Genomic DNA, 21,697 nt, shown 5'->3' with positions numbered 1-21,697 from the left:
AAAAGTAAAGCAGGTTAATTCTCAAGTTAATTCTTGATTAGAGCAGAGGACTCTTCTATCTGTCTCTGGATGCACAAGAAGACCAATAGTGGCCCCAAGCTGTATTTCAGCTCCAGAGTACCAGGTACTGAGCCCACATGGCACAGCGTGATGCTGTGTAGCCGTTCTGTTGTAAATAAATACCTACTCAGTTTATCTGTTGTGGCTTCTAGGGGTAAAATGACTCTTCTGATACGACATGAAAGAGGATTATAAATGAAAAGCAAGAACTTAAGACAAAGCTAAGAATGGACCCAGCAGGACGGAGCCGAGGTCCATCTCGCCTACTGCATCACCTCTGACAGCAGTCAATGGAAAATGCTTTGGGAAGCACCATGAGAACAAGGCAGGCACTTTTCCTTGCACATCTTTCCAGCTTTGTGATCTTCGGGGACATTTACATGTAGTCTATGGAATTTCTGCAGCAGAGGTTATATTCAAATCATTGTGTTTAACCCATTTGGGGAAAAAAAAAAAAACCACAAACAAACCCAAAACCAAAGCTAAACAAAAACCAAAGAAGCAACAACAAACAGCCTTAAAAGTAAGCATTAGGTGCTTTTTCTTATCGTGGTCACCTGTGCAGGCAAAGCCCCCATCAGTGGTGGCTGTGCAAGAACCAAACACCCTGCAGTGCCACACACCAGTATTCCCTGAGCATCCCAGCACCAGCAGCACCCAGGCACGCACGTGTCTGAGGCAGCCTGGCTTAAAACATTGCCTACAACAGCAAGCATCTCTCTAAGTGAAGTGAAGAACACATGCAACTTACTGTCCAGGTGGCTGACTTGGCTGTGCTGGATTGCTGGAAGGTCACCTCAAAGTGGTGGGGACCTGGGTAGTCAGTGTTGGAGGGGATGACGGGAGCTGGGGACATGGCGTCGAAGGTAGAGCTGGGCTGCGAGTAGGGTGAATGCGTTGGGACATTGGAGGTGTGCTCGGAGCTGTAAGGGCTGGTGGAGGCTGCTCTGCTGCCGATGCTCTGATCCATGCTGTTGTTCAGCAAATTAAACTGGGACTGGAGGAAGGGAAAAGGGGAGGAGGGAAAAAAAGAAAACACCAGCCAGTTTAGAGACATGGAAACCTCAGCTACACTTCTTCAGGACTTCAGGTGTCCTGTTACAGCTTCCTTAAAGGGCCAGCGTGCTGGAAAGTCAACCAAAATAGTTGTTCTGGGTTGGTTTGTTTTTTAAACAGGTCACCACTTGTGGAAAGGATAAACTCAATACATTTAAGTCGTCCCCTTTTATCAGCTTCATCCTCACTGGAGGCAGCGTGATGCCAAGATCCCCGGGTTTCCAGCACATTTAACATGCAAAACAACTCTTTTGCTAGTAAGGGGAACAGACCTGTGTTTTTTTGAGCTTTGCTAAGATATGGGAAAAGTCCAACTGCGTTGAGGGGGAGTGATGACCACGGCGCTACACACACGACTCTGCTGGGCAAGGACCACAGAAAGGCTCTTTTCTTCCCCAAAGCGCAGCAGGTTGGTTCTCAGCACATTCCTGGAACCTCCCCAGCCTCATCAGTGTTACCAATTTCCAGTAAAGGACTGCTCAGTGCCAGACCTCACAGCACTGATAACACCAGCCAAGCTTGTGGCCAGACCTCACGCAGGGCAGAGGTACCACAGGTACCACCACGTCTCTCATAGAATGGACTCTGTGCTTCTGGGCTCAGCCTGGAACTGAGGCTGATGGTGGCCAGTGGGGAGGAGAGATCTTCTATCCAGTAGACTGTGAGAAGGAGCAAAGCTTTGGCCTCCACTGTAATTCCACGTGACCACAGCAGCAGCCACCAGGTCACCTCAGCACCCAAATACCTAAAGCCCCAGAACTCCTGCCTTGTTTGCTAACAGATTGCAACCATTGCCCCAGGTCAGTTTCTTTCTGCCCTTGTTCACTTATCACAAAGTACACGTGGGTACCATTTCAGGAAGGAGTTCCCTTCCACGAATAGGTAGAACCAGATCTGAATGGTGGTTTGTGTAATTCGTTTCGCAGCTGGGCTGTTTGCTTTTAGTGGCTTTCACTGATGCAAGTTTAATTTGGGGAAAACCTCAAACTACAAAGTGCAGAGCTGTGATGCGGCACATTGCAAATAAGGTCACAGAGCAAACTCCTCTCCTGGCTCTTATTGCACACGGTGGGGATTGCTGTTCTGGGCAGCCCAATGGGCAGCATGGTATATGAGCTGGACACAGCTGGGATGTGGTTGCTCCCTGGAAGGCTGCAGGCTGCAAGGCTCACGGCTTAGGAATCAGGAGACGTGTTTTAACTTGGGATCTGCACCTCACCCAAACGCGTACGTACGTTATACGATGTATAATGGCTTGAATGCAATCACCCTTCTCCAGGAAAGTTCTCCTGTTGTCTGCATCTCTCACAAGGTTCTTGGAGTCTGTGACTAAGTGGAGGAATGCTGAACAAGATCCAACTTGCTTTTACAAATAGGGCCATTTTGTCCCCTAGAATATGTGCATAAACCCCTCTATTTCTTCTCGCTGCTCTATAAATAGCCCTGCTAAACAACCCCCATCCGGGCATTCCACAAACTCAGATTTTAGGAGGAAAAACTATGAGAAACTGCAGCCAAATGGCATTAGAGGTGCAGGTGGGAAGCCATGGCCACACCACTGTGACCAGCTGCCAGCAGGGACCACAGGGACGGGCAGCCCTGATGGTGACACTGGCTGGAAGGTGGGTGGGAGATGTAAAGCATCACATGGGAAGAGATCCTCAAGGAGAAAAGGATCGTTCTCGTTATGGCAGCACGGCTCAAAGAATCCATGAATATCAAGATTGAGCAGGTTTGTTCTCTTGTGATGAGTGGGACAGCGGAAAGGCTTCAGGGAACATTCTGCACACACCCTGTACCCAGCCATGGGTGTTTTCTTAGGAATAAATGGGAAGCGAGCGTTCCTCACTCGACAAGCAAACAAGCCGAGGTTCAGAACTGCCGTAGCACACGTAAGGGCACAGTCAGACAAAAGCAGGTTGGGTTTGCACAGTCAGGCAGATCAGGAGCGGGTGCCGTCCCAGTTACTCATATCCTGTTGAAATGGGAAATAAACAGGAAGCTTTTTGCCTCCTGGCAAAAATCTGCTAACGCTCCAGAGCTGCAGCGCAGAGAGGGCTGAGGTGTCCCCTGGACGTGACTGGGAATGAAACACCAAAAGCAATCCCTGCGTGATGTGTTGAGATTACAGTGGTTAGAGCTGGGGCTGTGGGGCTGAGGTGAGTGGCAATGGAGATTAGTGGAAGGGTGAATCAAGGCTGATGAGTTTGGATCAGCCTCGTTCAAGTCAGACGATGCTCAGAACATCCAAAGGTGGGAGAGCCAGACTCTGTAAATCTCATTTCAGACCTTTTTCACCCCAACTAATACTGCACGTTTCTCTGCATGCATTATGATTCATCCGGCTCATAGCACAGTTTGGTTACAAAGCAACAGGCAAAGGCCCTGGTTACTTGGATTTGTAAACCTGTTGGAAGCAATACTCAGAGCCAAGCGCTGCGTGCACAATGACTAACTTGGTTTATAAGACTGAGTAGATTTTGGAAGTATTCCCTTAACAAACAAATCCAAGCAAGAGCGCTTGTATGTTTTTCAACAAATCCAACACGGTGTTTGTGAATGTATGTGTGCAAATATATACAGGTGTTTATACACACACATCAATAAGCACATGATTGCAGAAAGGACACCTAGAGAAACAGCACCACAGCGCAGAACAATACAGTATCTATGTGGTTTTCACTACTTGCGTAAGACAAAAAGGAGAAATCAAGTGATTTCAGGTTGGGAAGCAGAGCAGCACACCCTTCTATCTACAACTATATCTACATCTAGATATTCTGAATGCCAGAGAGCTGACACAAAAAAACCTTTTGATTAAGAAGGCAACCTCACCACTTGAGGACAGGGCTGAAGCTACATCACCTGGAAGCACAGGTGCCATTGCATGTGCCGCACCCTTCCAGCAGCTTTAAACCAGGAAAGGCAAAGCTGCTTTGGGGATGTGGGTGTTTGTCAGGAGCTGCAGTTCTTGCACTTGAGAAGGTCTGAGGAGAAAACTGAGCTGGACTTGGTTGGCAGTGTTGGCAGTAAGGGATGCTTACGGCTACCCTTTGCTTTCAGCCAGGTTTCTTCAATGCAAGCATATACAAGGAAGAAGATATGGAGCTTGTGCTTGCTCACATGAAAGGTTTAAATCATGCCTGAGTCTCTGCAGAGCACAGCACAGGAGCAGACAAAATATGAGAGAAGCACAGACTGAGCTGGTGAAGCTGCAACAATCCCAGGTAAGCAAAGTTAATATTCTTTGAGCTGCCGGGTGCTTCAGATATGGAGGATACATCCAGTGCATCCCCAACTCATCCCAGGCAGCGGTGGGAAGGCTTGGAAGCAAAGCCAGGACACAAACTGAGCTCCTGCTGCAATGGCAGGGAGCGGTTACAAGCAAGAAGCAACAAGGTAAGACCCGTTAACAAAGAATAGCACCTACCGTGGTATAATGCTGCATCTGGTCACTGATGTACAACATTTTAGTCTTCTTGGGATTTACAGACAAGTGGGAACCGTCCCGCCAGAGGAGTCATGGGGTCGGGAGGAGATGGAGCCAACCAGGGAGATGCGGTGCCGGAGCATGAGGTGTGAGACTGGGGATGCAGTGCCAGGGATGCTGCACTGACCACCTGTGTGCCGTTTGTTGGCTTTTTTGCTTTTTTCATCTCCCTTAGTTCTGTCAACTAGCTGCATCCAACAACAAAACGGGGCCCACCCCTTTCTGTCCCTCATGACTATTCATTAAAATGCAGGGCAGGCCTCAGCTTGCCCAGTGATGGACTAGGCTGTACCAGCCAGTCCCACCGAGGGGAGAGTGAGGGTCCTATAATGTAATTAAACCCAGCCAGGCTTAATTCCAGAAAGCTGCTTGCAGCATTGCTGGAATCAGAACTGACCAGCACCCTTCAACCGCAGACTGAGGTGGTTGTATTGGCTTGAGCGTGTTGATGCAGTGACCTTGAGATCATTCCAGTTTGTACTTATGGAGCTTTGATAGCCAGCCATGCCACCACTCTGTCCCTCAATTCACCCCAGTTTGGGCTATGGGGGGATTCTTTCCACTGCATGTTAGTAGCATTCACAAACCACATGAGCAGCTTGGACTGGAGCTATCCCAGCTCAAATGCTGCTGGAGGTCTCATTGGCACCCATGTCCCATTGCCACTGGTCAGAGCAGCATCCTAAGTCAAGCTTTAAAGGCTGCATGATCTGAAGCCGGCATCTTGAAGGAAAATAAAGTAAGGGTGGCTGTTGTTCTCAGTAACTCACATTATTTGTGTGTTTATTTTCATACATGTCAGCCTGCCATGTGTTTTGGTGATGACAGCTAACAAAAGCTATAGTCAGCTTGCTTTGAGCTTAGCAGCACAGTGTTGAGTCTCACAATGAGATCAATATAAATATTTACTCCTGAATCATTAATTTGAGCTCCCTCACCCCTGCAAGCCCCCCCAGCCCTGGCACCCTGTGGGAACAGCCTGGTTGCACCAGGCTCCAGCTGGAGGGGGGCTTCAGTTCTGCAGCAATAGGAAACTCTGCAATTAACACTGCAGCCCCCATCTGAGCCGTCTGCCAAGCCCCTGCCCTGCTGCACACAAAGGCCTGGCAAGAGAGGGAAAGTAAGCTAAAAGCGAGGGAAAAAGAGGCTGGGGGAGGGGAGGCAAGCTGGTGAGGAGCAAAATGGGCTTTGTAGAGGGAGGGAGATGCTGAAGTGGCCGGTGTTTCTGTTTGAGTTATGAATACGTTCCCATTTCCTACCCTAAAGCCACTCAATAACCAGGAGGAAAACAAGTTTATATCTGATATATCTCTCAACTTTGTAGTCTGAGCACACTCACCATAACAGAGTCATTCATGCCTCTCATCTGGAAGACATCCATTGAGACCTCTGTGCTGTTGGAGACCTCATTGCTGCCTGTATGACTGGATGGAGAGAGGTCGAAGTAGGTGCTGTCTGGTGCCCTGTGTGCAAGCAATGGCAGATGATCAGCTTTCCAGCTCTCCTACACAGCCTGTACCAGCAACAAGGGCTACAGCTCAGGAAAACTGGCTATGCCCAGCCCAGGCTGGTTGGTTGTTGGTCCTGGTGGTCACCAACACAACTTTGTGGGGCCCTGCATTCAATATCTGCAACATCTCCAGCTTCTGGCTGTTTAGCACCATTGAGGCAAATTAGTTTGGCAGATCAGAGCCTGGAGGCAAAATTCTGAATGCAGGAAAGGAACATGTGAAAATTGGTGCATGTGAAAGATACTAGTTTCCCTTCATGTCCTATCGATTAGATGTGTTAATACAGATTACATGGCAAAGAGGCACTTCTGCCTCAATACACATGAACAAATACCACTTACAGTGTACTCCACAGGTGTTCAAATGTTGTACTTTCATCAGCTGGAGAGGACTGGGACATCTTCACAGAGGGGGAGTCTGACAAAGGATAAATCACTCTAGGGACAAAGAAAGACAACGAAGTCAGTGTTACTAGAGCACAAACAGAATGTCTCCTTCTTTCCTGGTGGTTTAAGGACCTGGATATGCAGGGATTTGATCTGTTCAGCCTAAGAATGGAGTAGATGATGTAACAGAGTTTACACTGCTTTGTTCCTGAAATACACACACAGAGACCCAGGTCAGCTCCATTAAACTCAGATTACAATAACACAGGTTGCAAATGCTGAATTATAGCACCATATCACAGAGTATCATTCCCTCCTGTTTTTTACTGGTTCTTAAACTCAGGTCAGCAAAGCAGCAAGCAAAGAGCAGGAGCTTTTTGGGCTGCTGTGCTCCCAGAAGTGTCCTTGCAACAGACCTCTGGTTGCAGGTGCTTTCTTTAATGCTGATATTTCAGGTGATGACGCCACCTCCATCATCTCCAGTGTTACAAAGATGTGGGCATTTTGCAAAGGGCCAAAGCAGCAGAGTTCTACGATGTCAGCCCATTTCTGCTAAATGCTGTGACACAGGTTTCCCATCCGAAATGTTTACAGCACGCTCCAGCAGTTCACAGCCCCTTCCACCCTCTGAGGACTATTCTCAGTAATCACTTTGAACCAGGTTCATTCATAAGGGGCTTAGATCTCTCAGACAACAACACTGAATTCTTGAGTAGGAAGTCTCTGAATAAAACTGAAACACAAAGTTAGTTGGCAAATAAAATCTTGCAGTAAGAATCAGAGCCAAAGACGTGTTTGGTGCTGCTCCCCTGAGATTATGCTCAAAGCAGGGCAATAGGGAAACCCTCTTCTGCAAAGCTGGTGAATGATGGGTGGATGGGGTGATGATACACAACAAAACTTGATAGGACAACATGGACAGCCGCCATCAGAGTGAGCTTGGATCAGCTGTGGTTTGCTATGAGCTACAGAGAGCCCAAAGCCCCCCAGTTTTCTGTCTTCCTTCAAGCACCAGAGTGCTGAGAACACTGTGGTCTTTCCTTTGTGCCTTGAACCCTCTCCCAAACCCCCGGAAGAAAAGGCAGCATAGTGCGGAGAGCTGGGCTGCAGCCATCTTGGTCAGCATGCTGCTTGCAGCCATACCATGCGACTGCCCTCCTCCTCCTCCTCCCTGGCCCCCTGCTTCCCTGAGCTTTAGGAGCTTCCACCCTGCCCTTCCTAACACATCTGCATCCCAGCTGCACTCCAGTTACCCCTTTTTACTCACACAAGGGTTACCATCTTGTTTCGCCTCGGTACCGACATCTAATAGCGAAAGCCTGAAAACTTCCTGCTTTTCAATCTTAAACCGCTCATGGTGAGAGCAGCTGCTCTCAGAATGATGGTGTTCAGGGGAGACCAGGGTCCTTTCAGTGGTCTATGAGTCAGCTGGGGACCGCGTGGCTTAGGAGCAACAGGCGCTACACCAGACATTAAAGTGAAAGCAGGGTGTTGTCCCGAAAGCTGACCCATGCTGGTTTCTGCTGCATCTGTGACTCATCCGAGTGATGCAGTACCTGCAGATGCTCTTCCAGGACGGCTTGGCACAGCAGCAGAGCCTTTGCTCCCCGCAGGACTTCTAGCTGAAGACTGAGCTCATCAAAGTCTCACTTCCGCCCATCCCTCCTCGTCCCACGTGTAAACAGAGAGAAAAGAAAGGACGGAAACAACAGTTCCAAGTAAAGAAAAAGCTCAAGAGCTGCAGTGAGGCTCCTCGGGCCCTTACCCTGCTTCCACGCTGCTCTCCATGGCCCTGGGTATCGGCAGCATCAAGATGGAGCCAGGCCTTTTCTTTCAGCAGAGCGAGCACCTCCGCACCGCCCCGTGCTGTGTGGTCATGCTGGGTGACACCAGCTCTAACCACGTGGCTGCACTCGTTTTCAACAGAAGGAAAAAAACAACCAATCTGTATATTTTAAGGGCGTTTCAGAAGTTTCCTTTCTCTTTCAAAACAAAATTGGCATCAGCAAAAGCCAGGTCGGTGTCCATTCACAACTGGGATCCGTGGTGCAAAGAGCAACTGGGCTGCAAGTGCAGCTAACACACTAACCCTCATGCAGTGAGTGCTGCACATGCTGGGGAAGCATCCCTGCAGCAATACGGGCAGACTAAGAAGTGGCCTGTAAGATGAGAGACAATGGCAGGAAAGTTTGCAAATAACAATTCTGGAAGCTGGCAGCAGTGATGTCCATAGCAGAATTTGCCCTAAAATGAGGATCAGTGGTGGAAGGAAGCAGGGCAGTCATCCTGATGGAGCAGTCCAGCAGAAGGAAATCACATCCTCCTGGAAGCAGCAGCCCTTGGCACAGGTTAAATGAAGGTGAACCAGGAAGAGTCTCATAGACTAATTCAAGCTTTATTGGAAGCACTACTAGATTACTTGGATGAAATTACCTCCCAGTGCCCGCCAGCTATGCAAATGGCACAGGGAGGTGACTAACCTGAGGCTAAACACAGAAGCACAGCTAGAAAACAACCAGTGTATCCAGACTCTTTGCTACTTCCAGTCTCCCACATCAGCCTGGAGGTTATGTATCCCCTGGAGGTTATGTAGCCCCTGGAGGATATGTAGCCCCTGCCATAAAGGCATCAGCTCCTTGACGTCACCCCAACACCTCTTCCCAGCACCACAGATTGAGGATGTAACACCTCGACTTCTGCTCAGGGGAGTTCTCCAGCCAAACTTCCACCAGCAGGATTTGCACCTCCAGACACACACATCTGCTTCTTAAGCAGTGCAGATGATCCTCTGTCCCTTCTGCCTCTGGGTGAGCAAGGCTGCCTGGGGTGACAGCTGTGACACAGGACCCAAAGGGAGGCTACAGCAAGGCAGTCAGGCTGATTCATTGCAGGTATTTGGAGGAAGAAAGATTGAAACATGCAAACTAGGGGGGGTTCGGTGCATGAAGCCGATGCTGCTGATGTGATCTGCTTGTTTACACGTGGGGAGCTGCCTCCCTGCATGCCTTCTCATCTCCACCATTCGCTGGATTGTTGCTTCCCTCTGTTGCTAGTTAGTGCATTGCAGGGAAATTGCAGAGCAGGTAGAGACAAAGGTACCACATCCATATGGAGGGGGATGAAGCCTTGATGGGAGGCGGTGCCTGGCTGCTGAGTTTCTGCAGACTCAAGAAGGAGCATCTTTGATCTCACCATTAACTTTAAGCTTTAGGTACCGGCTGCTATTTCAGCAAGTAATAACGTATTTACCACCATCCTGCCACCTCGAACAGCCCAGAATGAAACGTGACAAACATTTTTAGCCACTTTAATGGGAGATAAATGCACACAAATCTGTACAATGAGTCTATTTCTAATCTTTAGAGGCCTTTGGCCCAGCCTGAGAGAGGAAGACCTCGGAAATTAAAAGAAGCCATACACGGCTATAAATCTGCAATGCTGAGATGCAGGACAAGGCATCACTCTATTCCCACGCAGCAGTGGGAACACACAGCTGGGATTGGGACTTTTAAGTCTGATATTGCTGATTCTCACAACAAATTGCAATGTTTTGCTTGACAGTTTGTGAGCGTATCTCCACACCTCCACTCCTCCCTTCAGCTGCACACTGGGAACCATCCAGCTCATCCAGTCTGCAGCAAACAAGTTAATATTAGCAAAACACTTGGCACATCCCAAGGTCACAACACTCTGTGCTCCTGCTAACTCACCTCTGATTAGTAAATTCACACATGGAAAACACTGCTTAGAAAACTGACCAAAAGTAAGTGAGCTTTCCAGCAGCACGCTCAGATCTCTGTGTCTAACATCAGCACTGCCGGGTGAACAGGACACATTGAACCTGAGGTACCAACAAAACAGGATAGATTGAAATCCTCTCTGATGGATAGTGAAGCCAACAAATAGGTGCTGTCCCTGCACCAGGCACCATGACCCTGCTAAGCCTGGCTGCAATCAACCAGCCCCAGCATCCTGCCTGTGTTCCTCCTTTTCTCTGCTTTTCCATTCCAAGCTTGGCTGCTCTTTCCACCACAAGTGCTTTCATTCTGGACCTACATCACTTTGAAGCAAACTATCCAAGATTATTTAAACCCGAGTAACAATCCTACAAAGAAAAGCGACCACAAATCATCTTCCAGCTGCAATACAGAGCAGCTGGGAGAGGGTCTGTGCTGAGGAACACGCGCACACAAACCACAATGAGTTTCCCTTTGTCTTTTTTCTCCTACCTGCTCTGGCTCCTGGGCACTTTGGGTTCCCCCGGAGGTCTCCTACAGACAGGAGCGGCCTGGGATTGAGGATCTGTTATTTACTGCACTACAATCTAGTAGCGTCCCGGTCTCCTAGGCAATGACATTGGAGCTGTTGAAAGCTATGTGAAAAGTGAGGCAAAGGCTTGTGCACTCCCTTCCTGGAATACGAGGCAGTTACAAAGGGGTGGGGACAGCTCAGCCAAGCGTGCAGGGGAATTAAGCCGGTCACCAGCCCCAAAATGACTCTGGGGCAGCTGCAGGGTTATGGAGACAGCTGCTGTCGGGGTGGGAAGGAGACTGAAAGCACAGCTCCAAAGGAAGCTCTGCACCATAAAGATTGGAGTTGTTTGGGGTGCTCACATTGCTCACCAGGCCCAGTCATCCCACCTGGGGAACAGCAGGGACTGTCCCCATAGGGCAGCAAGGCTGAGAGCCTCGCTTGAAATCCCCACGTTATGGGTCAGAAGATGGAATATTCTTTCTTATATCCACTATCCAGTGGCTTTTCTCCACCTGTGGCTGACAGTTCTCCCTGCACTCACCCAACTCTGCTGATTATTTCCACAAGCCCAACATCAGCTCCAGCCTGTACTTCCCACACGCAGCCCCATAGCAAACCCCGATGTTGGGGGGCACATCCACAAGCATGGGGTTATTTATCAGCCTCACACAGTGGGGCAGAGCAGCAGGTTGTGGGGCTGGGACCCCCTCACAGCTCTTTCTCTCGTTAAACTTTAGGATCCTTTATTTCTAAGCCCTCCCTGTGTTGCTGCTCCTCATCCACAGCTCGAGGCCTTTCATTTCTATTAGTGTGCCCTGGAGCAGGTCGCGCTGTGCTGCCCCACAACGTCGCTAAATCAAATTAGATTGAAGTTAATGAGGGGACAGTGAGTATGGCGGGTTACATGGCGCGGAATCTGCGCGGGAACGAGCCGCTCTCATTATGCATCTCATTTACATAACAATAGCTCCCTCGCGGGGAACTTCCCGCCACCGCGACTAGACAAAAGGAACTACACAGGAAGTTCCCGCCCTTCCCTCCCGCTTCCGCCCTGAGGTGCGGGTCGGTTTGAAACGGGGCCGCTCCCGGTTCGGTTTTGGGGGATAAAATGGATTTTTCGGAGCTGTTCAAGGTGTCTGGGCTGCTCGGCAGGTTCTCACCCGATGGGAAGTGCTTGGTGAGAGCGGGGATGGGCGGCGGCGGGGCCTGGGTGGGAGGTGGGGAGGGACGGGGCCTTGAGGTGGGGCCGGGCGTTATGAGGGGGCGGCCTATTAATGTTAATGAGGTGGTGGCCTAATAATGTTAGTTAATGGTATCTTAATATTAATAGGTTTCTTATGGGATGAGGAGCTGTGTGTTAGTGGTGTCTAGAACTAACGAGTCCGGCTTTTAAATGACTCTAGACCCCCCTACTGGCTTAACTGTTTTTACCATGATTTATGTTAGAGTGTAACTCGTGTGAAGCCTTTCTAGGTGTAAATAGGGGAATGCTGCCCTGTAAGTGGGCAGTGGGGTGTTGTATGGCAGCACATTGAGTTCTTATGTCCAGAGCTGATGCACTAACCCCGCTGTGTTCCTGCTTGTGCTCAGGCTTCATGTGTGCAGTACAGGCTGATCATCCGGGATGTGAACACCCTCCAGATCCTCCATCTCTACACCTGCCTGGACCAGATTCAGTACATTGAATGGTCGTCGGATTCTCTTTTTATACTGTGTGCCATGTACAAGCGAGGGATTGTTCAGGTAAGGACTGAAGCAGAGTCTTATTGCGTGTGACTGACTACAAACAACACTCCCCATTACTTATGCTTTTGCTAAAGTAATGGGGAGTTATTGGTAATGGATGGTCTGTGGTAATGCAGCATGCTGTGACTTACAAAGCTATGATCTACCTCTGAGTTTCGAAACAAACTTAGAATGAAAATACGCATTAAACTAATTTAAACCAAAGTTAGGAAGTATCTCAGGTGTTCCTTATTTCACACGGAAACAAATACATGCAAGCTTACCAAATAAAGTGTGATTTTTTTTTCAATTGCTGGATATATTCATTATATATGTTAAAGAAGAAAAGCTTACTTGACAATTTGTATTAACACACAGAGTTTTGAGGCTTACTTTTGTAGTGGAATCCAGCGCCAGTCCTTCATGGCCGCAGCTTTCAGAGGTTTCTTGCCCTCTCTGATCAATGGTGCAGGAGCTTTTCCTCAGCTGATTCGTATTCTTGCAAGGAGAGGTTGTGATGAGCTGTTTGGTTGCTGCTCTGCCTGCTTGTTTTCCTCCCTTCCCGCTGTAGGTCTGGTCCTTGGAGCAGCCAGACTGGCACTGTAAGATAGATGAAGGCTCAGCAGGATTGGTGGCTTCATGTTGGAGTCCGGATGGTCGTCACATTCTCAATACGACGGAGTTTCATGTAAGTGTGAAGTCACAATTACTCTCCGTGGTATCAGATGTTACTGTCTGCCCTTTGCCTCTTAAAATAACCTGAAGCTCTTAAAGCTGTAGTGGTGGTAAAGAGCAGTTTCCCTGTATTCCCAGATGTAACCTGCATTAGTTCCAGTTCAGATGTTACTCTGTTCACATTTTATTCTTTAGGGTTTGATAAGATAAAAAACAAACTCTTAACTTATGCTGATAGTGTGCTTAAGCGTAGGAATAACTTTGATGTATGAAGGCAGCATAGAGTCCAGATCAGTCTGTGTGTGCTGTACACTGAGGACATGTTGGAAGGCACGTGGAAGTCTGACTCTCCACCTTTTTAGCTGATGATTGATGTAGTTCAGTACAATGAATGGCCAGAAAATAGCTGGGAACCACATGTGAGAAACATTTGTTTAATATATCTGACTTTTTCCGGACTAGTTGGCTTTTAAATGATGCATTGTTGTCCTGAGTTTGGATATTACACTGCAAGATTTCCCTTTTTCCATCCAAGTATCAATCAATGGGATACAGGTGGCGGTTTATCATCTGTGTGTGTGTATACTGGAGTTAGTGTAAGTACTGATGCTCTCAAGGGTAGAGATTTTCTGCCTGCCAAGTGACCTCCTTCCACTTCCCCTCAACTTTTTAGACTGTGGATTTTGTGGAGTGATTAAATCACCTTGATAGTGATTAAAGTAAATGTGAATCCAGAGCTACAACTCTTAAGTCAGTGAAGACATGCCTGACAGTCAGGCAGGAGTGTTGTTGTCCCCGTAACCCAAACTGAAGGCTGGTGCTATGTGCTACAAATGAGTTTCTTATGGCACATTCATGTGGGGGTGGACTAGCAAGTATTTATTACCTCCCAACAGAACTCGGTTTGACCTTAGAGAATTTCATTAAGCCTTTGCCAAGTTGGCATCTGTGTTGGGATAAGTTTTCTTTCCAGCTGTAAACAGGTTGCTAAATTAGCTTTGTCAGACAGCTGCCTGGGTTATGCCGGTGTCTGAGTTGTGTTTACTCTATAGCGTGCTAAATCCATAGTCTGGTGAGACAGGCGTTAGCAGTGCTTGGGACAGAAACTCAAGATACTTAATATTGGTGTGTTATGAACTTCAGGGATTGCCTGGGGGGCTTATGGTTCCCTGTCAACTGGTGCAGTTTGGCTTTGGTAGCTTGATGTTTTCATACAGCACCAACTAATTACTCGTGCTTGTAATTCTTCAAGTTAACATATGAGCTCCTTTGTAAGCTTGCAAGTTGCTTTAATTTCTACTAGAGACTTCTTTAAGCATATGGTTATACTAATTTATTTCTAGCAGTCTATGCTTACTAGTACAACAGAGAACATATTCAATGGCCAATTTTAATGACATCTTTACGTTTTTACATCACAGACATGTAGAGTTTAAACAAGAGCTGCAGGTAAAAGATACAGAGAAAGCAAATGGAACTTATTCCAGACTTAGAAGCTTTGTGATGGATGGCTGGAGATCATCAGGGTAGTTCTGGAGTGTCTCTCTTAAGACCTATTCTTTGAGATCTTGTGTATTGTACTTTCTCTAGTTCCACTTTAGTACTGAAGCATTAAGAAGCTTCCTTAGAGCTATAGTAGGAGAAAGAAATGTGTGTGTTTCTGTGTATATTGGAGCTAATCCTTAGTAACTGGAAATGGCCACGTTGGTTGAAAAATGCTTTCTGTCGAGGAATGCACTCTGAATAATCTTCTGAAATCCGGTGCTGACAGACACTGCTATGTAAGGAGGCTTTGTGACCCAGTCAAGTCTGGGACAAAAGTTGACAGTCATTTGAGATGCCAGGTTGTTTAAAAGTGTGTTTTTATCTATTGAAAATCACCAGTCTCACACCTGCCTATAGCTGTCAACATTGGACGTAGTCCTGAACCCAGCACTGGAGACTGTTTATCACGTTACCATCTAAATGCTTTTTTTTTTTTCTCAGCTGTTTTTAGGCTATTTTAAAAATGCTGCTGCTTTTGGTTTGGGTTTTTTTTTTTTTTCCACTGCAAAACAACAGCTGAAAACTTCTCAGCCACCATTATTGTTAGGATTTGGGTTTGACAACTCCAGTTTCTCTAGCAACGTATAGTAAAGAAAAAGTACCCTCAGAATGGGCAGTAAGAAATGCTTGCCGTGAGCATTTGCTTTTGTGAGTTTCTAATACCAGTCCCAGAGTTTTTAGGTTGTGTGACTTGGACAGGAGGCTGCAATAAAGTTATAGCAGAACTTCCATGTGGTCTCTAACTTAGTTGATGATGAGCCTCAGGTAAGGCAGAGGTAACAGTAAGAGCCCTGTGTGCCCTGTGCTGCTTCTCACTGAGAGATTCCCCTCTTCCTGAGCACCCCAGCAATAAGGTTTTGCCTTCTCTGACACTTGGAGCCAGCCTATATGGTGTGGGGTGGTGGTGTATGACATGCAGCAGGCCAGGTGAGTTGACTGGGGCCAAGTGGTAACACAAGTGTGAACTTGGATGCCTTTGTCAGGAAAAATTACAATCCAGACCTCAGCATTCAAAGCTTGCAGCTGCTAAGCTCGTATTAAGTGGCTGTAGAATGTACATTGTGTGTGCTGCTTGTTTTGGTCAAGGGAAGAACAGCAGCGAGTACATTTAACACTGCAATTAATAGGAGCAAGCAGCATATCACTATTGCAGTTGCTGTAGAAGAATGTGAGTAGGCATTGTGTTGGTATTTTTAAAGTAAATCTTGCATGAAGAGCAGGCTAACAATGCTGTATTTTTGTATGTCCGGAAGTGAGCAGTTGCAGTGATAAAACTTGATTAATGGTGTTCATCTTGCAGATTCCATTGGGATCCCTTAAACTTTAAGGTGGTACTATAGATGTCTAGCTGTAATTTCATAGCTGTTAAATAAAGGAAGAGATAATAAAGGCTGCATTAAACAGTGGTCCAATTGTGCTTTTTTAATCTTTGGACATAAGAAGGCTGGGATTTGATGTGGTCACTGCTCTTTCCTGTTGCATTTTAAAACAGCTGTTTTGTGTGATCTCTTCAAGTCTCATAAGTTTCTTAAATATATATTAAAATTAGTGAAGAGAACAGTGATGCTCTTTTGCTTCTGTTCCTCACATTGCTATAGAGAGGCAGCATTAGGAATGTGTAGCTTGGTTGGAATACAATGTCAATTAATGACATGGAAAGCATGATTCATGTCAGCAATAAAAAGTCTCTGAGTTCTGCTGCAGGGCACAGGCTCCAGTGTTAACAGAACAAACACAAGATGCTTCCTTGGGGTCATTTCTCACTTCTGAATTGTACCAATTGCTTCAGAGAAAGGAAAATGTGAATTGAGGCCAAACACGAGCAAAAGAGCAGCAGAAACTTTTACCCACCGCTGCTGGTAATTGATCTGCATTGGATGCAGGTGGGTGATTGAATGGTAGATGGTGCTAAAGTTTTACTTATGTAGTGAGTCAGAACTAATTGTGTCATTCAGAAGTCTTGGGAAAGATGGTTTTTATGTCCACGGATCTTAATAGCAACAATAGTTTTACCTGCGTCTTATCTAGAATCTCTTACCTTGGTGCAATAAAAACATAGGAAAACATGGGATGAAAAACATACCCCGGAAACATTCCTTGCTCCAGATATAAATGCAAAGGTTCACATGACATACTGATTAATGCACATATGTCTGGTGTGGCTGCCGTTGCTAAGGGAGAGTAAGTATTTGTTTTTAATTGAATAATCTGCAGATGGCAACACAGAGCTTCCAGAATGCAGGCTGTGACCTTGACGAGCTGTGGAGGGGCTTGTTTTGCAGCTGACTGCCTTCTTTGCAGTTTTCATGTTCTGGGGGTACACAAGTCTCCAGAAATACCACAGATATGGTGTTTAATGCTTTGCTTTTGCTTGTCTGTAATATGAATTCCTTCCAGATTTTCTTACAGCTTTGTGCTATGCAGAATAACTGCAAAACTTAATTAAACCGTACACTGATAGTACTTTGCATTATGAGCTAGGTTTTGGGGGAGGGTTATGTACTAACCTTTTTTTAATATACAAAAATAAGCAAATACTTTGTCTTTCTCTCTCTTAACAGCTGCGGATAACTGTGTGGTCCTTATGTACCAAATCTGTGTCTTACATCAAGTATCCCAAAGCTTGTCAGCAGGGTAAGTGTCACCAGTTTCCCACAGGAATGGGATTGAACACAGGGATGTTTCACCATGATGGGTAACTAGGTGCCACATGCTGCGAGTGCTGTCCTAGGATCTGAGTTCTCAGCCCTTGCACTGAACTCTCACCTCTTTGTGTGCCTGTTCTGCATGTCTTTCTGTTGTGCTCCCTCTCTCATGGGTCCTGTAAGGTGTAAAGCTGGAAGTGTTGGTGATGAGAAGCACAAATCCAGAGTGCCTACTCATCATCAGGATGGGGGCTGACACTTGGGAGTTGATGGGATACCAGTAGCTGTGTGCAGCTACACAAAATTAACTGTTTCATCTGTCTTGTTATTGGTTTTGCCTTGTTCTCGTACTTACCTTTCTGTCCCTCTGGAAGGAATAGCTTTCACCAAGGATGGCCGCTATATGGCAGTAGCAGAAAGACGTGACTGCAAAGACTTCGTCAGCCTCTTTGTGTGCAGTAACTGGCAGCTGCTGAGGGTAAGATGTGTCTCTGCTTTCCTCTGCTTCTGTATAGGCTACAAGCATCAGCTGCACACTGCTTTAAACACCATCACTTTGCTACTCTGGTTTTAGACTTGCCAGTGTGTTTTTTAGCCTAACTCCTTTGCTGGCCTGTAGCATCATTCCATAGCAGAGGGATTCTGTTCAGGAAGCTGTATATACTATGTGTAAAGAAAAAAAAACAACAACCCCTCATATAAGCTATTATCACTAAGGAATAGTTCTTAAACTGTACACTTCTATGCTGGCTTATGAAAGACTTATGTTTATGGTAGCATTTGGAAGGGTGAAGTGAGGACTGCATGTAATATTTGTTAGTGTAATGCTTCAAATGACATTTTTCTCTTTCTGGGGACAGCATTTTGACACTGAAACTCAAGATCTGTTTGGGATTGAGTGGGCTCCCAATGGCTGCGTTCTGGCAGTGTGGGATACATGTCTTGAGGTAGGAGGAGAAAGATGAGTTTAGAGTTTAAGTTGTTTTCTTTAAAGCTGCCGTGTATGAAGCCGTAACTAAAATAAAATGTGTTATTTTGCAAGCAAATATAAGCTGAACTCCAAGGAAACATGTCAGAATATTACACCTGTGTAGGTAATGAGCTTCCTAACAAGTATGTGTCAAACTTATGTAGGCCCTTAATGACAATAAAAAAGCTTATTAACATCTAGCTTATATAAAAATATATTTGTAGTTTTAATTGTAAACACTGTGGAAGCTGCTATTCAGATAAATGAGGAAATAATTGTTCTCTAAGATGTTTCTTCAGTGTTACTTGATATTGCATGAGAATTTAAGTAGTGACTAAAATGTTTGTTAGGAATATGTCAATGTTATCTTTTGTGCAAAGTGTTTTCTGATGGCTGTGGATTTATGGGCAATTAATCAATTTGTTTCAGTACAAACTATTGCTGTACTCCCTTGATGGCAGTCTGCTGTCCACGTATCAGGCTTATGAATGGTCATTAGGCATAAAGTCCATTGCCTGGAGTCCCAGCAGTCAATTTTTGGCAATTGGCAGCTATGATGAAAAGGTAAGAAATAGAGAAGAGGAAAAATAAACCTAACCTATCTAAATCATTTGCAGATTCGTGTCATAACCACTCTGTCTTGCAATATCTTCTTGAATTAGGTGCGTATCTTGAACCATGTAACTTGGAAAAAGATCACAGAGTTTGAACACCCAGCAACTGTTACTAATGCAAAGACTGTAAGTATGAATCGTTATCAGCACTTTTGTGTGGCTGTTTGTTTCCAAAGATGTTAATAAATCCATTTCATCCTGGAAGCTTTTCTATTTTTCCCCCTTCTAGACTCACATACATGCCAGTGTATTTCACTGTAGGTGCTGATTGCTTACAGATTTGGATCAATGATCCATTGATTGCACCTCAGCAGAACTTCTCTTAATTGAGAAATGGCCTTTCTTTCCTGTGAAGTTTAGAACATGTAATGAAGACAAATGGAAGTAACTCTGCTAGTCTCTACTATGCAGACAGGAATTCCAGTTGGCATTCTATGTTTCCGTTATTCCATTTATTGCACTGCCAGATGTAGGCTTTAGGAATATTGAATGAGTTGGACTCATTCTTCATGGACTTCAAGGTTCATTTATCTGCTGGAAGAGTTTTCTTGATCGTGGCTCCAATATGCAAACAATTCAATGAGGATGCAGGATTCAGTATTTGCCTGCTTGAAGCCTCTCTCCTTCACTGATAACTTGGGGGTGCTGAGATGTAATACACCTGAAAATATGGTGTAAATCACTTGAGTTAGTGGGATGAGAATGATTTATTAATAGCCCAAGCTCAAACTCTTCTAGGCCCTTCTTAGAGCTGTCACTTATTTCTTTGTAGATTGTGTATAAAGAAGTGGAGAAATCCCCATCTGTTGAAACAGAGAGATTTTCTTTCCCTCCGACAAGAGCATTGGCTAGTTCTGTCTTCAGCACACAAAGTAAATGTAAGCCAAGGTTTAGTAAAGTAAGACACTTGAGCTTGCCATCTTGAAGTCTTTCTATAAATAAATGTTATGTGAATGCTGATGTTGGAATGGATCCTCTGGGTGCTCTGCTCAATTCTCCTGAGTTAACTGAAGAGCTCCAGGGCAGTAAGGACCCTGCTGGAGAGGATGCTGTCTGTGCTCTGAAGGCATGTTGAAGATGAGTGGGTTGAATAAAAGAATAAGAATAAGAAAGAGAAGAATAAAATGCTTCTCTTTGTTTTTAACAGCTAGAATTGAATGCTTTGTCCATTCAGGCTTGCTCAGTAAAATCCTTCTATTCTCAATTCCAGATGACGTTTCCCAGATACCAGTCTCTTTCCAGTACATCAAACCTGTTGCTGATAGGGCTAATCCCAAAATGGGGATTGGGATGCTGGCATTCAGTCCAGATAACTGTTTCCTGGCAACCAAAAATGGTAAGTTCCTTCTGTCCTCTGTTAAAGGAGAAACCTTTTTGTTCTATGTGCATTACCCTGGGTTTGGCTTTATATTTAATAACAGTAACCTGCTCTTTAATTTCTCCACATTTGAAGCCACTGTATTGGAAAATGAAGTGCCCAGCTCCTTCCTGCTCCACTTCCAGCATGTGTCTCTTGGAAGGCAGAGTTCTTCACAGCCTGTTGTTGTGGGGCTTCTGATTAACACAGATGGTCGTGGGATTAACACTCAGGTTTTCCCTTTGACAGGCCTGAGGGCTGTTTATGTCTGGATGCAAAAGTTGTGCTTCAGAAGTAGAGCCCATTAACAGCAGCACAACTGTGAATAGTTCAGTAAGAAACAGTGGAGGAAGACAAACTGAGTACTTCTAAAGAGGCCACGAGGCCTGTTTTTTCCTTCAGGTATTCAAATGATTTCTTCTTTACTTTCAGATAACATTCCTAATGCTGTGTGGATCTGGGACATTCAAAAACTGAAACTGTCTGTAGTGTTAGAGCAGCTGTGTGCCATCCAGTCCTTCCAATGGGATCCACGACAACCTCGACTTGCTGTATGTACAGGGAATAGCAAAGTCTACCTATGGTCCCCAGCTGGATGTGTGACAGTACAAGTTCCAACAGAAGGTAAAGCTTTCTACAATGTCCTCTGCAAGCCATCATCAGCTTTTTATTTCCACTTATAATAGTGCTTGTGCCAAATTAAGTTAATGTTTAAGCTGTGGCTTACAGCTTCTCAAAGACAGGCCTTTCCATCCTTCAGAAGATTGCAGATTATATGGTCTCAATTGTACTGTTTCTGCTAAAGTAGATGTAAAATCCCTGTTTTAGAGCTGTGTGGGGGGGTATTTTTTGCAGTGCATGTGGCTTACCTAGGAAAAGTTGCTTGGAATAAGGAGATGCTTCTTGCTGTTTCTGCAGGTGACTTCCAGATTGTTTCTCTCTGCTGGCATCCTAGTGGAGATTCCATGGTGCTTCTGAGTAAGGATAACTTTTGTGTGTGTTACTTAGAAAGAGAAGAAGTGAAATAACTGTCGGTCGCATTAAAATGCTCACGGATCTGAGGAAGAATGAGGAAAGGGGTCAAACCCCAACCTGAAGCGTTTCAGTTTGTAAGTTATTTATTTGAAGGAGCACAATCCAACTCCAGTCCATAAAGTGCTGTGAGTGAATCTGAATGATGTTGCATCTCAAGTGTGGGAAAACAAAGGCTGGATTTTAAGGAGCCTTCAGTTTTGATGTCATTCAACAGATTCTGGCAACTGTGGAGTGGTTTGTTTTTTTTTTTCCTAACATTGTAGCTGAATGTACATAATGTATAGATATTATTTAAATTTGATAATTTCCAATAAATATTTTGATATTACAAACTTAGTATGATTCTAACTAAAAAAAAATGCTATTAATATCAG

At 45.5% G+C, this 21,697-nt stretch overlaps 2 protein-coding genes across 12 annotated transcripts in view; one reads left to right on the top strand and one right to left on the bottom strand.

Moving 5' to 3' along the window:
* The window catches only part of TP73 (tumor protein p73), a 28,524-nt gene extending 15,467 nt beyond the window's left edge, over nt 1–13,057 (bottom strand). For 2 of the 7 annotated variants that reach the window (XM_032448788.2, XM_085509184.1), the window contains exons 1-4: nt 10,733–11,767; nt 6,459–6,554; nt 5,946–6,069; nt 812–1,057 (exon numbers count right to left, since the gene is read on the bottom strand). In XM_032448788.2, the coding sequence (XP_032304679.1) occupies nt 812–1,057; nt 5,946–6,069; nt 6,459–6,517 (429 nt within the window). In that variant the 5' untranslated portion in view covers nt 6,518–6,554; nt 10,733–11,767. Of the gene's footprint in view, nt 1–811; nt 1,058–4,546; nt 4,680–5,945; nt 6,070–6,458; nt 6,555–8,268; nt 8,397–10,732; nt 11,768–12,875 lie in introns of those variants that run through there. The other 5 variants (XM_015882548.3, XM_085509185.1, XM_015882547.3 and 2 more) reach the window with 4 other exon arrangements.
* WRAP73 (WD repeat containing, antisense to TP73) lies at nt 11,787–21,655 on the top strand. Of its 5 annotated transcripts, none has more exons than XM_015882567.3 (12): nt 11,787–11,934; nt 12,348–12,500; nt 13,054–13,170; nt 17,264–17,336; nt 17,728–17,825; nt 18,208–18,294; nt 18,747–18,881; nt 18,980–19,057; nt 19,704–19,809; nt 20,142–20,267; nt 20,721–20,912; nt 21,207–21,655. In XM_015882567.3, exons 1-12 carry the CDS (start codon nt 11,866–11,868, stop codon nt 21,314–21,316), a joined length of 1,344 nt encoding a protein of 447 aa, XP_015738053.1. In that variant the 5' UTR covers nt 11,787–11,865; the 3' UTR covers nt 21,317–21,655. The 5 variants fall into 5 exon arrangements, 3 of the variants coding, with proteins under 3 accessions (XP_015738053.1, XP_015738052.1, XP_085365314.1); XM_015882566.3 differs by having other exon boundaries at nt 17,722–17,825; XR_014931871.1 differs by lacking the exon at nt 19,704–19,809.
* Nucleotides 21,656–21,697: the final 42 nt, after the last annotated feature.

The sequence above is a fragment of the Coturnix japonica genome, chromosome 9 (genome assembly GCF_054131305.1).
Source record: "Coturnix japonica strain WE chromosome 9, WE-NBRP24, whole genome shotgun sequence".
Lineage (NCBI taxonomy): Eukaryota > Metazoa > Chordata > Aves > Galliformes > Phasianidae > Coturnix > Coturnix japonica.
Note: the sequence above shows the minus strand (reverse complement) of the source record. Positions and strands in the feature narration are given on the sequence as shown.